Raw genomic sequence first — 15,960 nt, forward strand, 5'->3', positions numbered from 1 at the left:
CTCTCTCTCGCTTTCTTTCTGTTCTCCGGTCGGCTTGTTCCATTTTCACCTTTAATATGAAACGGAAGTACCCAGTTACATCTAGATCTATCACATGGGGTCGTATTTGCCAGGGATATGCCGGACATTATCGAGACATGGACTGAGCGATGATATTAGCCGTGGATGTGCGACACCGAGCTACTGTAGATTTTCGAAATTGGGATCAACTGGACCCATTTGCCTGAATATGAGTGGCTCCCAGACATAAACAGGGTTTTGGTGCTAATGTAGTGGGTCATTTTCTTCAGTTATCGGAACTCTTTAGGTCGATCGGGATCTTCAGAACCCAACATGTGAAGTGTAGTGGAACAACGGAAAAAGGGAAAAAAAATTAAGGAGACGATGAAACAATTTCGAGTCCTAGGTGGCGTCGTAAGAAGTAAAGCAACCATATGTAGGAGAAAAAGAAAGAAGACTTTTTCGTTTCTTTTTCTTGCTCTCGCCATTCGAGTATTGTATGACAGCATCGTGCAGTTGGTACATACTTTGTTGCATCATTTAGGGGATGGAATTAACAATATATAGGAAAATCAATATGATCAATGAGAAATGTAGAAAAATGTAAATTACAATCTTGTAATTCCTATGTAATTCAGATTCCGTACGCCTTGTAAACCCCCCTGGTGATCACAGATCACCTAAACAAATCACAAATGTTATTGACAATACAACAGGTCTCGGCGCAAGGAGTGCACTTGGTCGATCAACGTAAGAATAGAAAAAAACACACACACAATATGAGAAATAAAGTTTCACTCATTCTCCTCACGCGTCTTTTCAACTAGATCGCGCACCGCATTTCCTAGCTCATTAATGACCAGTCCTGAACGGGGAATGGTATGTCCTTTGCCCGTATCAAAGAATGTGGCAGTATCCGGGTCACAGACATTGTAAAGAGCGTATGCACCATGGCGGAAAGGATCTACACGGGGAAATCAGTATTGCCGTGTCAAAAAGATAAAACAGCCAGAAAAAAAAAAAGAAACAAGGGGCCGGGAGCCAATAGTTGGGACATACCGTTCGCACCAACAACATGTAGGGTGGGGACGTCAACCAAATCTTCAACCTCATCCGCCAGGAGAACACCTCTTTCCGGAGACATGGGTGGCCAACCCGTAAAGAACATGGCGCATTTGATTCGACGTTCGCGTCCCTCTTCCTCGAATCGTCGTTGTTCATCCAAAATGAAGGTGGCGGCCATTGAGGCGCCTTCACTGTAGCCGATAATGCCTCCAATATCTGGATGTTCTTCGAGGGTCTGGTAGAGATAGTCCATAACGTCCTTGTAGTTGAGCCAGATAACCTCCTTGTCACCAACCAAGTCGCGCATCACATCTTCTGGATTTTGTCCGACGGGAATTTGACGAACACGACTGATCATGGAGTCTTCGGCAGCACCCCCATCATCGGCCCAGCGATAGTGTGGACCAATGCCAAAGTATTCCTCGAAACCTGTTTATCGTTTGTGAGCTTGCTACTGGTTGAATTCAGCTCGTACGAAGGGAGATAACAACGTACCTTCGGGTGGTGTGATCTTGACGGGGGCATTGATATAGTGGAAAGAGGCAGACTGGTCTCGTTCTAGGTCTTTCTGAAGGGGGGCTGTTGTATCCCTAGTCAGTTGAGATTCTCATGGTATACAATAGTATAGATGATGTTTCTGCTGTCTTGGAAAACATACAAAGTTGAATACTGATGTTCTATGAGAAGGTTAGCCATAAGTTTCTCTCTTCCTTTCTCCTTCTCCTCTCTTCCACCAGCAGACTTTCCAAGTCCAATACTCATAATACTTACGTCGACATTGCCAATGGCACCGTGTAAACAGAGAAACTTCATGGTGTCTAGTGTCTAGAACCGGATGAGAAACGAATGGAATGTTGCACAGGTGTAGATAGAGAAAGAGAAAGGACAAGAAGGACTGCCCTGGCTCCTCATAAATCAGTAATTCCCTCCGAAACAACATGTGATCGACGATCTCCAAATAGCTCCGTGCTTCAATCTCGCGTGGATAGTGGGTTGCATGGGAGGAGGGAGACGTGGGTCGAAACGTACCTGAATTTGTGTCTAACCCCAAGGGGCTTGCACAGCAGACCGAAGTTACGCACTCAATACAGTTATCGCCTCGGCGCAAAAAAGAGGGCGCTGATCGTTTCCAAAGATTCCATGGAGAGGAGCTGCTGGATCGTCCTGTCAATGGAATATTAATTGGATTTTTTTTTTATCATCTCGCCTCCCACTGACTCTCTTTTTAAGAAAAAAAAAGGACAAGTCTTTGGATTTGGATTTATTTCTATTTAATCGTGAATCCCGTCAATTGTTCACCAAATCCACCTACAGCTGCTCCTTGTACATTCTTTTACTCCTCCCCTCTTTCACCCCTCCTCCTCTTCCTCCCCTTTTCTAATTTCCTCTGTTTTTTCTTATCTGTCCTCCTTTCAATTGAAAGGAGTATCACACATACACACATCATGGCCAATCCCGAGAATGGGCCATTGCCCGATGGGATGAATGGGACAAATGAAGCTCGTGAGCCCATTGCCATCATCGGTTACGCCTGTCGTCTCTCCGGCCAAGTCTCTTCGCCCGGCGACTTATGGGAGTTGTGTACACGCGGTCGTAGTGGATGGTGTCCCATACCTAAGGACCGATTTGATTCGGGTGCCTATCATCACCCAAATCCCTCCAAGTCAGGCACTCTAAATCCTGCCGGTGGTTACTTTCTTGACCAGGATGTATCCCGATTCGACGCCCCATTCTTCAATGTTACCGTCCAGGAAGCTATTTCTATGGACCCCCAGCAACGTCTACTTCTAGAAACCTCTTACGAAGCTTTGGAGAGTGCTGGCATTCCCAAAGAATCTCTCGCCGGTCGTAATGTCGGTGTTTTCGTCGGTGGTAATTTTGCCGATTATGAATTGCGCAATTTGCGCGATGTTGAAACTACACCCGTCTATCAGGCTACTGGTAATGCGCCATCACTCCAATCAAACAGAATTTCTTATTTCTTCGATCTGTCGGGTCCGAGTTTGACGGTCGATACCGCTTGCTCTTCTTCACTTGTTGCTCTTCACTATGCTGTACAGAGCTTGCGCAGTGGAGAATCGAAAGAGGCGCTTGTTGGAGGTTGCAGGTTGAATCTTCTTCCTGATTATTTTGTTTCTATGTCCATGTCACAGTATGCGCTCTCCCTCTCTTTAACCAAAATTCAGGACCATGGACTGACACATTACTTTTTTTTCCCCTAGATTGTTCAACGACGACGGACGTACATATGCTTTCGAAGAGAGAGCCAAATCCGGCTTCGCACGAGGTGAAGGTGCCGGCGTGGTTCTCCTCAAACCTCTTTCCGCAGCGATTCGCGATAAAGACCCCATTAGGGCTATAATTGCTAATTCGGGAGTCAACCAAGATGGAAGGACAAAGGGTATCACGCTGCCAAATGAAAAGGCACAGGAAGACCTGATCCGTCGCGTATATGCAGAGGCCAATCTGAATCCCGACGAGTGTGGGTTTGCAGAGATGCACGGAACCGGTACCAAAGCTGGAGATCCCATTGAAGCAGCAGCGGTCCATGCAGCATTAGGACAAAACCGCACGGCTAGAAACCCCCTCTATATTGGATCGGTCAAGTCTAATATTGGCCATCTTGAAGGTGCAAGTGGTATTGCATCAATTATCAAAGCGGCCATGATCTTGGATAATGGACTTTTGCTGCCAAATGCCGACTTCAAGAAACCAAACCCTAATATCCCTCTCAATGAATGGAATATGAAAGTCGTGAATTCGACTCGACCTTGGCCTCGTGGCAAGAAATATGTCAGTGTCTCGAATTACGGTTTCGGAGGAGCAAACGCCCACGTCGTACTGCAGAAACCTCCTCCACCAACTCAAGCTGCAGATGATGCCGAGGCGGACGGAGATCCCAAGCGTCGCCTTTTCCTTATTTCCGCGAATGATAAAGACTCGCTTAAAACTAGAATCAGTGATTTCGGCGTTTATTTCGAACAAAGACCGGAGGTTTTTGAGAATTCGCTTTTCGGAAACTTTGCTTATACTCTTGGAAGCAAACTTTCGCATCTTTCTTACCGTGTTGCTGTCTCCGCAACTACACTCGATGAGCTAGGTATTCGCTTGGCCCAGTTGAAGGTCAATCCGGCTCGTGTTCTGGGTGCACCTACAGTAGCCTTCGTTTTCACTGGACAAGGAGCTCAATGGGCTCAGATGGGTATCCCGCTCATGGCTGATTACCCGGTGTTCAAGTCTGCCGTCGAACGAGCTGATGAGTGCCTTCGTAACCTTGGTGCGGAGTTCTCTCTTCTCGAGGAGCTTCAAAAGGATGCCAGCGAATCCCAGATCAATTCTCCTCACTTGAGTCAGCCAGCCTGTACTGCTCTTCAGGTTGCTCTTACCGATCTGCTTCGATCTTGGGGAATTCTTCCTTCTTCGGTCGTTGGACACAGCTCTGGTGAGATTGGCGCAGCATATGCTGCTGGTATCTATGATCTCGAGGGTGCTATGGCTCTCTCATACCGCCGTGGTCAAATGACCCAGCTCTTGAAGAAGACATTCCCTGACTTGAAGGGTACCATGATTGCCATTGGTGCTGGTCCTGAGGCTGTCAAGCCGATGTTGAAGACCCTGAAGAGTTACGCCACCATTGCCTGTGTGAACAGTCCTTCCAGTGTTACCGTTTCTGGTGATGTTTCAGCGATCGACGAGCTGGAACCCATTCTTCAAGAGAAGTCCCTCTTCAACCGACGCCTCAAGATTGACGTAGCCTATCACTCAGACCACATGAAGAATGTTGCTGAGGCCTACCTTGCTGCCATTGAGTCAATCCAGCCAGCTTCCACCTCCACGGCCACTTTCTTCTCTTCCGTGACTGGCGAGGTTGCCCGGCCATCCGATTTGGGCCCAGCATACTGGATTCAGAACCTGACTTCATCCGTTCTGTTCTCCGATGCTCTGGCCAAGATGTGCGATGATGAAGAGTCCCGACCTAACCTTCTTATCGAGGTTGGCCCTCACTCTGCTCTGAAGGGTCCCATTCTCGATATCCAGAAGAGCCTGGGTCCTGCGGCTTCTAAGATCGGTTACGCCCCAACTGTTGTTCGCAACGCTGATCCAGCTGAGACCGTCATGGACGCCGCTGGTGCAGCTTACGTACGTGGAGCATCTCTCAACATCACTGATGTCAATTTCCCAAAAAGTGGTGCAAAGAACAGATCTTTCTTGAGAGATCTGCCTCGGTACCCGTGGCAACACTCTACTCGCTACTGGCACGAGTCTCGTATTGCAGACAAGCACGCGAAGAGAGATGGAGTTCGAAACGATGTTCTTGGTGCACAAGCTATGTACTCCAACGATCTAGAACCTACATGGCGCAACATTGTTCGTCTTGATGATATTCCCTGGCTTCGGGACCATAAGATGCAGGGAATGGTTGTTTACCCTATGGCTGGTTACGTGAGTTATTCTCTTTCAAAGAGAGAAATTTTGGAAAAATGCTAACAAACCAAAAGCTTTCAATGGCAGTCGAAGCTGCCCGTCGTCGTGCTGCGCAGAAAGAGATTTCATACTCTCAGTTTGAATTCCGAGAGGTTTCGGTTGGAGCAGCTCTTGTTCTCACTGATGACACATACGCTGAGACCTCCATCTCCCTTCGACCATATGCCGAAGGTACTCGCGGTCACTCCGATATCTGGGATCAATTCCGAATCTTTTCATGGTCTGAGAAGCGTGGCTGGACAGAGCATTGCTCTGGTCTTGTACGTGTTCGCACCAACAAGAAGCAGCAGACTTCCGTTTCCAACGTAGCCGAGTCTGAGGAAAAGTTCTTCCGCAGCCAAATTGACAAGGTCAAGGAGTCTGCCACATACAAGATCGACGTTCAGAACATGTATCAAGTTCTCTCGGATGTCGGAGCCGGCTACGGTACTCCATTCCAAGGACTGGAGAACTGCTTCTCTGACCCTCGTCACTCTTGCGCAGACTTACACGTCAGAGATACCAAGAGCATGATGCCCAAGGGCTTCGAAGCTCCATTGACTATCCACCCAACTTTCCTGGATGCTCTTCTGCACCTTGTCTGGCCCATTCTCGGTAAAGGTCGCATGGAGCTTGACACGCTCTACATGCCCACTCTCATCAAGAGCTTGACCATCAGCAACGATATTCCTTCCACACCTGGCGACTTCACCAAGGCCTGGTGCATCGGAGGGCCCAGCCAGCCCTCACCTGAGCCTACCAAGTTCGATATGTGGGTGACTCCCCTCCACTCGAACGATCTTCTGATCAACATGGAGGGTCTGGTCATGACTCCCCTCAAGGACGGTGGTGCATTAGGCTCTGGTCAAAGCCGTGATCTCTGCTACAAGTTTGAATGGCAGCCACTGGCTAGCTTGGAGAGCCCTGTCGTCAACGGCGAGCTTAACGGCCACGTTCCAAATGGTCACATTGTGCCCAACGGCGTTGCAAACGGTCTTCCCACTCCACTCAGCCCCCCCCGATGCCGTCACCATCAATGGCAACGGAATCCTTCATCAAACCGACATGTTGATCACCCAGTTCGGGAAATCAGACGGCAGTGTCGACAAGCTCAAGGAGGCTATCTTCAAGGAGAAAACCAAATGGCATCCTACCATTACCACATTGGAAGATATCGATGCTACCGAGAAGCACGTTGTCGTTCTCCAGACTGGATCCAAGACCCTCCGAGACTTGACAGCAGATGTATTCGACAAGATTCAAAAGACTTTGCTCAACGCCTCTCATCTTCTCTGGGTCTACCGTCTAGACAACCCAGACGCCCAAATGATTGTCGGCCTTATTCGCAGCATTCGTTCCGAGACCCTAGCCAAGATTGCCACCCTTGGACTCGAGACCGAGAACCTCGAGCAACCATCAGCTCCCATCCTAACAGCAATCGATGCTTTGTGGCCTACCAATGGCGCTAAACCCGTCGATGACTTCGAATTCAAGGCCCAGGGCTCTCAGCTCCTGGTTCCCCGTGCTATGGACGACACTGCCACCAATGCATTTGTTCACAACGAGACTCACGAGATGACTATCACATCTCAGCCATTCCAGCAACCTGGTCGCCGATTCAAGCTTCAGATCGGTAACCTCGGTGCATTAGACACTCTGTATTTCACCGACGACAATGCGCCCGAGCTTCCTGACGACGATATCGAGATCGAGGTCAAGGCCACTGGTCTCAACTTCAAGGATATCGTTGTGACAATGGGTCAATTGGCTCAGCCATACATTGGTATTGAGTGCAGTGGTGTCGTTTCATCCGTTGGTAAAAATGTTAAGAGTCTCAAGGTCGGCCAGCGCGTCATGGCTCTACCACTGGGTGCTTACTCGACGTATGCACGATGCCCTGCTACCAGTGCGGCGCCAATCCCAGATAATATGTCCTTCGAGGTCGCAGCTACTGTACCTGTTGTTTTCGCCACTGCTTACTACGCCCTCTTCGATCTGGGTAGATTGCAAGAAGATGAGCGGGTTCTCATCCATGCTGGTGCTGGTGGCGTTGGACAGTCTGCTATCATGTTAGCTCAGATGATTGGTGCTGAAATCTTCGTGACTGTCGGTAGCGTGGAGAAGAAACAGTTCCTCATGACTCAGTATGGTATTCCTGAGGATCACATCTTGTACAGTCGTGACACCTCGTTTGCTCGTGGTATCAAGAGAGCTACGAATGGAGAGGGCGTGGATGTCGTTCTTAATTCGCTGGCGGGTGATCTCCTCCGTGAGACTTGGGAGTGTCTCGCTCCATTTGGTCGCTTTGTTGAGATTGGTAAAGCTGATATCACGAAGAATACTCGTCTGGACATGCTTCCATTCGAATATAACGTCTCGTTTGCCTCAGTTGACCTTACAAAGGTCGCGGCTCGCAAGCCGAAGCTGATGAGACGTCTTCTGGATGATGTTACCAAGCTTCTGGGTCAGGGTACTGTTAACCCTATCCTACCTCTTACTTCTTACCGCATCTCGGAGCTTGAGACTGCCTTCCGCACGTTGCAGACTGGTAAAGCCATGGGTAAGATTGTCGTTGTTCCACACCCAGAGGACCATGTCAAGGTAAGTAATACCCAGCCATAACAAGATAACATGATCACTAACTTACTCTTCTCTAGGCCGTCACTTCAAAGACCGGTCATGTGCTGAAGGCCGATGCTTCGTACATCCTCATCGGTGGTACCGGAGGTCTTGGTCGAAGCATGGCGAGATGGATGTCCTCGAAGGGAGCGAGAAACATCGTCCTCGTATCACGAAGCGCCTCAATCAACGACAAGGTACAAGAGCTCATTGACGAGTTGGCCGTTGACGGCACTCACATCGGCGTGAAGGCTTGCGATGTGAGCAGCCGAACCTCGGTCGAAAAGCTGGTCAAGGAAGACATGAAAGATCTCCCCCCAGTACGCGGTGTCGTTCACGGTGCAATGGTACTACGTGATATTCTCTTCGAGAAGATGACCCTTGATGATTTCCAAGCCGTCGCCGAGAGTAAGGTCGAAGGAGCCTGGAACTTACACGACGTCCTCTCCGACTCACCCCTCGACTTCTTCGTTGCGCTCTCCTCTGTGGCTGGTACAATCGGTAACAGAGGCCAAGGCGCTTACGCTGCTGCCAACGTCTTCCTTGATGCTTTCATGGAATACCGTCGTTCACAGGGTCTTCCTGGAACATCCATTGACCTCACTGCTGTCCGTGACGTCGGATACCTTGCCGAGGTCGATAGTAAGCGTCAGCAAGAAGTTCTCAAGAACATTGGCACGGACGGAATGGACGAGGCCGAGGTGTTGGCCTTATTCGCTGCTGCTATCACCGGTGACTTGACCCGGTCTTGTGGCGGTCACTGCATTACAGGTCTCGAGCTCGGCAGTACACTGGACCACTTCTGGGCGCAGGACGCCAAGTTCAGTATTCTGTACGAGGAGGCTAAGGCGAAGCACGGTAGTGCCGGTGGTGCTGGAGGTGGCCCTTCTGTGCCACTGAACACTCAGCTTGCTAATGCTCCGTCCAAGGAGGAGGCGTTGCAGATTTGTTACGAGGCTCTTGCAGCGAAATTGGCGCAGGTCCTTGTGATTTCGATTGAGGATATGGATCCTTCGATTACAGTTGCCTCATTGGGTCTTGATTCGCTTGTTGCGATTGAGATTCGGAACTGGATTGCTCGTGAAGCGAATGCGAATGTTCAAGTTTTGGAGCTCTTGTCTAGTGGATCTTTGATTGCCCTGGCGGAGATTATTTTGACTAAGTCGCAGGCTTAGGGGGATGAGAATGAGCTTGTAAGAGATATGGCAAGCATGATTGGTATATTTTCCTTTTTTTTTTTACATATTTTTCCTTCTTGTTACATTCTTTATGTTTTGTAATGTCTTCATTTACTTTGCATCTACATGAATACCTATGAATAGAAACTGCTGTGATTTGATATTCCTCAACCACGAATGATTGCTTTAGTTAAGTGTACTACCTGTGTACTCTGGAATAGTGATACTACGTCCTTTCTAATTCTAGTACATTTTCATATAGTCCAGCGTAGTAATATCGCACTCCTGGTTCTAACTCCCAGTACCTTCTCTCCTAGAGTAGTCCGTCTTCCCCAAGCTTCCAAAACTCCACCTAACTGATTATTGATAACTTAAACTAATAGTTTACATTTATCTATTATCATCAAAACAAATTCCCACTTTCCATAATAAAAATCACTTGAATGTTAGTTATTCCTGATTTATACTCGTGTATAACAAGCCCTTCCCAAATCCGATCCGCAACTAACCCTTTCCGGCGTCTCCTTTCCATCTTCCATTCTTCTCTTTCCAAGAACGTCCTCCCTCCAACCTTCATCCTACCTCAACTCAGTCCAATCCAATTCAATCCAACCTCATTTCCTCATGTCTTTCCTCTCTTCCACCCGTTTAATCCCCCTCACCCAATTCACCCACCTCGCCCGACCTCAATTCACCCGCAACAACAACAACATCAACGCAAATCTCATCCGATCGTCAGTTCCCCACCGCCTCAATTCAAGCGGCACTCCAAAGTCCTCACGCCCAACCTCATCCTCCGCTCCAAACCAAAGTCGTTCCAATTTCCCAATTATCCCTCTAGTCATCATTTTCGCCTTGGGCTCCGGCTCCTACGCTTTACTCGTCAAGTCCCGCACGGGTGTCAACCAATCGCGCCCATCCAACTAAAAACTAAGACTAAAGCCTGCTGCATCTTCCCCATCCCGCGCCAAAACAGCCCCTCCACCCGAAACTCTCAACTTTCCTCCTTTTTACTTTCCTTTCCTTCCCTTCCACAACCACCTCCCTCTCCTCTCTTCTCTACATCCCATACCTAGAGATTCCAAATCCAAATTCGAGTCCAATTGCAATCGCAAATATCAACAATGGCATCCACCGAAACCCCCCGTTTCTCCACAAACGATGTCACAGTCGTCTTCTTCCTCGGTGGCCCCGGCAGCGGAAAAGGCACACAATCCGCAAATCTAGTCAAGAATTACTCCTTCGTCCATCTTTCCGCCGGCGACCTCCTCCGCGCCGAACAAATTCGCGAAGGAAGTCAATACGGCGCCATGATCAAAGAATTCATCACTGAAGGCAAGATCGTCCCTATGGAAGTTACCGTCGCTCTACTTTCCAACGCAATGGCCGAATCCCTCGCAACCAACCCCCCCACCCCCGGTACCAAAGCCCGATTCCTGATCGATGGATTCCCCCGTAAACTCGATCAGGCGGTATTCTTCGAGAAAACCGTTTGTCCGTCTGAGTTGGTTCTGTTCTTGGATTGTCCTGAGGATGTTATGGAAAGTCGACTTTTGAAGCGGGGTGAGACTTCTGGTCGGGATGATGATAATGCTGCTTCTATTCGAAAGCGGTTCCGGACTTTCGTGGAGACTTCTATGCCTGTTGTTGAGGCTTTCCGGGCTCAGGATAAGGTTATTACTGTTAAGGCTACGGGGACTGTTGAGGAGGTTTATGAGATTGTTAAGGCTGGTATTGAGGCTCGAGGTGTGCACCCTCGGTAAATCAATTCGATAGAATTGAATTGCGATTGCGTTAGTGGGTGGTGTTATCTGCTTCAGAAGACCTTTGAATATAAATAGCGGTTTTGCGAGTCTAGATCAATAGAGAATGTAATTAATTTTCAGGGGTTCACTGAGATGCAGTGTGTAGGTCATTGCAGTAGTGTAGTTACATGCAGATGTAGATCAATTGAAGCTCGTGATACCTACTGTATCAGTATACCGAAGGACTGCTTCACTCATTCAGATTCTACAAGCAAGCAACAAATAAAGCTTGACCAGGTCTAGTAGATCAGTGCTTACAGTGCAGGATTAAAACACTGATCCCTTCAAACATAATATCTTGCCTTCACCTTAACTAGTCTAGTAATGACTTCACATTTACTCAAAACATCCTCTGTCTACACAAATATAGTCTAGAAATATTGTTATTCTTAATCAAACCAGGAAATAAAGATAAGTTATCCCACCGGGAAAACATAAAACACTCAATAAAAACAGACATGACATGACTCGTGGGGGATCCCAATATCAACGGGGAGGGGCCAGTAGATTCAATCCATCCGTCCCTCAACTGGCCGAGGCAAATAAGAAGGGGGGGAGGAAAGAACCAAATATAAGAAAGAAAAAAAGAAATATGAGGAATGGAGAATAAGGGATTGTCTCTTCAATCACAAAACAGAAGAAAAGAACTTTTTTTTTTTGAAATTCCACTCACTTCTCCAAAGCCTTCATAAAACACCTAATCCAATGCAGGATGGATCACCACAACGGAAAAAATAAAACCAAACATAGATTAGCAACCCTGAGAGAAACAGAGAAAAAAGAAAATAAATCATTTTATTTTGTTTCTGCTTTACTCGGCAACAGCCTCTACCTCACGGGGTTGAGTCTGTTGTGGGTTACGCCGCCGATCACCTGAGCGAGCCTTGTCACCGTTCTTACCGGCAGCAGCGGCAGCCTCCTGATCAGCAGCGGCTTGGATACCCTCACGAACAAAACGTTCACGCTCGGAACGGATAACGCTAAGGACACCCTCAAGAGAGCGACGCCAGACCATCAGACGGCCCTGAACCTCAGCCCACTGCTTCTCGCCGAAAACACGGTAAGTAGCGCGGTGAACAAGGAACTCCGAGCGCAGCTGGGAGAGCTTACCCTCGACCAGACCAGCGCGGATGGTATCAATGACCCACATTTCGACGTCGGAGGCGGAGACACGGAGAGCGGAGGCAATGGCGGCGTAAGGGAGCGAACGCGATGGGGTGGAAGAGGCCAGGGAGGTCAGAGTGAGGAGACGCATCTTAGTCTGCAGGGCATCGGAGGCATCGGCGAGGACACCGTTGGAGATTGAAGCGAGGGGGGTTGGCAGCGACGAATTCCTCGTAAGCGTCGAGGGTGTCGGAGGTGAAGATTTCCAACAGCTCGAAGAGAGTGGTGTCGCTGGTGCGGAGAGCTTGGACTGCATCGGAGGCAGTCAGAGGGGTGAAGTCGAAGACGGCGGGACGACGCAGGGCAGAGGCGAGAGCGCGCACAGCCAGTTCGCGAGCGGCGGGCTTGGTGGACTCAGCGGCAGGAATGGTCTGCAGGGCCTGCACAACGTGTGACTGGGAGAGGTCCTCATCACCGGCAGCGGTGGCAGCATCGGCAATAGCCAGGTGCAGTTTCTGAGACTCCTCACTGTCCAGTTCCCAGGCGGATAACCATGTAGGCAATTGCTCGGCCAATTGTTGCTTCAGGGCCTCGAAGGCATAGCCGGATCCAGACTGGCGAATGACGGCAACAATGGCCAGGAGAACGTGGTAGCGGCTGGAGTCGTTTGCGGAGAGGGTGTTGAAGATGGTGGTGAGGATGGAGATGGCCAGAGTAGAGCCAAATTGGGGAGAGGTGGTGATGGGCTTAGCGAGATAGGTGCAGATGCGAGGGAGGAACATATCAGGGTCGGAAGCCTGGTGAACGAGGTGGACAAGCAAGTTGTAGGAGGGAGTGATCTCTATTCAACATTATCCGCATATGTTAGCCAATTTCTTTTCCTCGATTCGTTTTTTTTGTTCATCTTCCAAGATTTTTCCAACGGCGCGGGCCCAATCTTCAATGAATGATCTAGGCCACAACTTGGCTAGATTTGTCTTGTTTCCCAACTCACCCTTCTCGGGGGCACCGTTCAAAGCGGTGGCAGAGGCCACAATCTTCTTGAGGACCTCATCATATTGCTTGCGGTCGGGTTCGCCTTCGGCTTGTTCCTGCTGGCGGATCGGCTGGAGGAGCGGGGCGATCTCGGACTGAAGGCTGCCCTCCTTGCGAATGGAGTCGACGTAGTTGGCGAACTCCTCGGCGAGCTCGGAGAACGAACCCTCAATGAGGAGGGTAGTAGTCGGAGCGGGCATGATGGGGATGTGGTTGGAGGAAAAGAGGGGAGAGGAAAGAGGAGGAGAGGTTCTTTGATGGTGGAGTCTAATCGATAAGTTGAGAAATTTCAGTGTGTGCCAAAAAAGTCTTGGCGAAAGGAACATCAGTTACCCGCGACACCCTCAAACATAGCACTACACTCTTACACCGCACTCTAATACACCCTACATCAGCAACAAAAAGCTGTATGGATTCTATACACGAATACTTGAAAAAATCGAATGGATGAAATTATAATCCATTGAAGAAAAACCCCGACACAGATACTCCGTTTTGCTACGCTAAGCTGGGACAAGGAAGGACAGGCGGCGCCGAGGGCAGAGATAAATGGGAAAGGTCAACCAAAGCTGACTGAACGGGGAATCAAGCATTCAGAGACAAAAAAGCATTAAGAAACAAGTTCAAACAAAAGGTCGTAATCGCGCTGAAATGAGAGAATAGAAGAATTGAGCGCGAATGACTCCCGAGATAAGATCTGTGATCGACAACCAACAGATTGTACATTCTACCTGAGGGTAACTAGGTGAAATGCTCCATCATTTACAGGAACATGCGCGCAGCCAGGAACATGGCTCCGACCATCACACCGGATGAGTAGCTCTCTCCCATGGCGATAGCGGCGTTGCTGGTGGTAGCGGCGGCAGCCACTGAAGAAGAGGTCTCGCTGGTTGATTCGTCGGTAGAGGTGGTCATGGCGAGAGTGGTAGTTGCCGAAGCAGAAGATGAAGCAGTGGTGGTTGTGCTGATCGAGCTGGCATTCTTGCTACCACACTGAGCAGCCTCCTTGCATTCCTTTTGGCCATCCGCATCATCAGGGTGGTTCTGAATGCACTGGGCGAAGTTGGCCTGGCAGACGTAGAAGGGGACTGTTTGAACGTATTGGCTGACATCGGGGGTCTTGTCATCGCTGCAGACACAGCTGAATTGGAGAGTTTTCTGTGAAAAGGTCAGTCATTGATTCAATGATCAGATCAGATCAGATCTGATCAGATCAGGTCCAAGTTGGAGCCGAGGCATCTTAAAACATACAGGATCGCAGGTGTTTTGCTTTGTGCCAGTGCTACAAATTTCTGGGCAAACATTGCGCTGGCCGGTACACCACGAATCTGGGAACGAAAGTACAGTGGTTAGTGAGAGTCGCCGAGGGAAAAGTGTTTGAGTCAACTCACTCAATTCATCGGGCTTGACCTGGCCAATGTTGAAACCTTGGGGCAAAGTGTAGGTAGTGCCGGTGGAGTTCTGACCCAGAGCCATAGTGGCAAAGGCGGACATGAGAACAATGGAAGAGCGCATGGTGAATGAGATGTGGATGTGTATGGGATGTGTGAGTTAGAGGAATACAAGAATATGGAATGGTGCAGAGGAGGGAAATAAAAGATTTGCAAGGACCAAAAGTAAATAAAAAAAAAAAGAAGGAGAAGAGAAAACAGGAAAACAAAGAGCAACAAATACCGGAAAGCGCCAAGGGCGCGCAGGTACAACAATTCAACTAGAGCAGCAACTAAGCAACTAGGGGAGTCAACTAGGGGATGCCAGGGTAACCGGGGCATGCCACATGATTCATTTACTCTACAGTTAATTAATTATATTATTTGTTTTATATGATATATATTGTATATGCATTTAAGATGATCATGATTATAATTACATCTATCCCATTATTATGATTATCCTGTGGTAAATATGTCTTCTGCATCTACTGAATAATCCCAACTTCGAGTCAGTTACTCCACTTCTTTAGTGGCAGCCTTTGCTTCTTCAAGGTAACCCCAGAGAAGAAAGAACCCTGATAAGCCAGCCCCCAACACTATCTCCCTCTTTCTCGCTTGTTTATCTCCGGAGAAACAAACATTCCCCCCCGAATCCCCCATTCCCATTGTTTTTTGACTTCCCCCTTGCACCTGTCATCCCCGATTTGCATACCCAAGTAAAACCAGCTCCACGCACGGTGTGAGCCCCCAACGCCAAAACTATGAGACATAGGGGAATGGACATGGGCAAAACACACCGGATTCTGCGCCTTGAATAGTATTCAGAGCTCGGACCGATACCCTTCCCCACCTTTCCTCGCGCTAGCTTGAATTAGTTCCTTGTTCGGCTTGAAGTTATCCAGCGTGATCCGAATGACGCTAGTATATATTCAGCATCGGCATAACCAGGACCCTGGCAGGGTCTTCCCTGCCATTGCTGGGGACTTGAAAAGCATTCCGATACGGATCGCAATCTTACCCGGCCGGTTTTAAGGTTGTAGTGAACCTTCACTTGATATTGAAGTCCACTGGCATTTAAAGTAAGTAGATCTTCACTGAAGATCTACCTCGAGGAAGAACCCTCGAGGACGTGGAGATGTTCGATCTGGAAGTCTATTTCCACTTCAGGGTCTGTTTTCATTGGTTCGAGTCTCGTCAGGTAGGCCAACTAGGAATAGGACTGCCTACTCTGTAGGTACGACAACCTTATATATGTCG

At 48.7% G+C, this 15,960-nt stretch overlaps 6 protein-coding genes across 6 annotated transcripts; 3 read left to right on the forward strand and 3 right to left on the reverse strand.

Moving 5' to 3' along the window:
* Positions 1-794: 794 nt before the first annotated feature.
* N7469_000779 (uncharacterized protein) lies at positions 795-1,878 on the reverse strand (the record flags this gene model as incomplete). Its single annotated transcript, XM_056639699.1, has 5 exons — positions 795-964; positions 1,060-1,494; positions 1,561-1,644; positions 1,724-1,742; positions 1,837-1,878. The coding sequence occupies 5 exons, from the start codon at positions 1,876-1,878 to the stop codon at positions 795-797; spliced, it is 750 nt and encodes a 249-aa protein (XP_056505456.1).
* A 632-nt stretch (positions 1,879-2,510) lies between these two features.
* On the forward strand, positions 2,511-9,323 carry N7469_000780 (type I polyketide synthase; the record flags this gene model as incomplete). Its single annotated transcript, XM_056639700.1, has 5 exons — positions 2,511-3,217; positions 3,288-5,508; positions 5,565-6,555; positions 6,623-8,130; positions 8,187-9,323. 5 exons carry the CDS (start codon positions 2,511-2,513, stop codon positions 9,321-9,323), a joined length of 6,564 nt encoding a protein of 2,187 aa, XP_056505457.1.
* A 627-nt stretch (positions 9,324-9,950) lies between these two features.
* Positions 9,951-10,253, forward strand: N7469_000781 (uncharacterized protein; the record flags this gene model as incomplete). Its single annotated transcript, XM_056639701.1, has 1 exon — positions 9,951-10,253. The coding sequence occupies one exon, from the start codon at positions 9,951-9,953 to the stop codon at positions 10,251-10,253; it is 303 nt and encodes a 100-aa protein (XP_056505458.1).
* Positions 10,254-10,450: 197 nt separating this feature from the next.
* On the forward strand, positions 10,451-11,089 carry ura6 (uridylate kinase ura6; the record flags this gene model as incomplete). The annotated part of the gene is made up of 1 exon (XM_056639702.1): positions 10,451-11,089. One exon carries the CDS (start codon positions 10,451-10,453, stop codon positions 11,087-11,089), a length of 639 nt encoding a protein of 212 aa, XP_056505459.1.
* An 853-nt stretch (positions 11,090-11,942) lies between these two features.
* On the reverse strand, positions 11,943-13,470 carry N7469_000783 (PCI domain protein; the record flags this gene model as incomplete). The annotated part of the gene is made up of 3 exons (XM_056639703.1): positions 11,943-12,392; positions 12,460-13,076; positions 13,230-13,470. 3 exons carry the CDS (start codon positions 13,468-13,470, stop codon positions 11,943-11,945), a joined length of 1,308 nt encoding a protein of 435 aa, XP_056505460.1.
* A 562-nt stretch (positions 13,471-14,032) lies between these two features.
* On the reverse strand, positions 14,033-14,785 carry N7469_000784 (uncharacterized protein; the record flags this gene model as incomplete). Its single annotated transcript, XM_056639704.1, has 3 exons — positions 14,033-14,428; positions 14,522-14,598; positions 14,662-14,785. The coding sequence occupies 3 exons, from the start codon at positions 14,783-14,785 to the stop codon at positions 14,033-14,035; spliced, it is 597 nt and encodes a 198-aa protein (XP_056505461.1).
* Between the last annotated feature and the right edge of the window lie 1,175 nt (positions 14,786-15,960).

The sequence above is a fragment of the Penicillium citrinum genome (genome assembly GCF_028827155.1).
Source record: "Penicillium citrinum strain IBT 23319 chromosome Unknown utg000001l:1.0-4955037.0:1.0-4956770.0, whole genome shotgun sequence".
In the NCBI taxonomy this organism is placed as follows: domain Eukaryota; kingdom Fungi; phylum Ascomycota; class Eurotiomycetes; order Eurotiales; family Aspergillaceae; genus Penicillium; species Penicillium citrinum.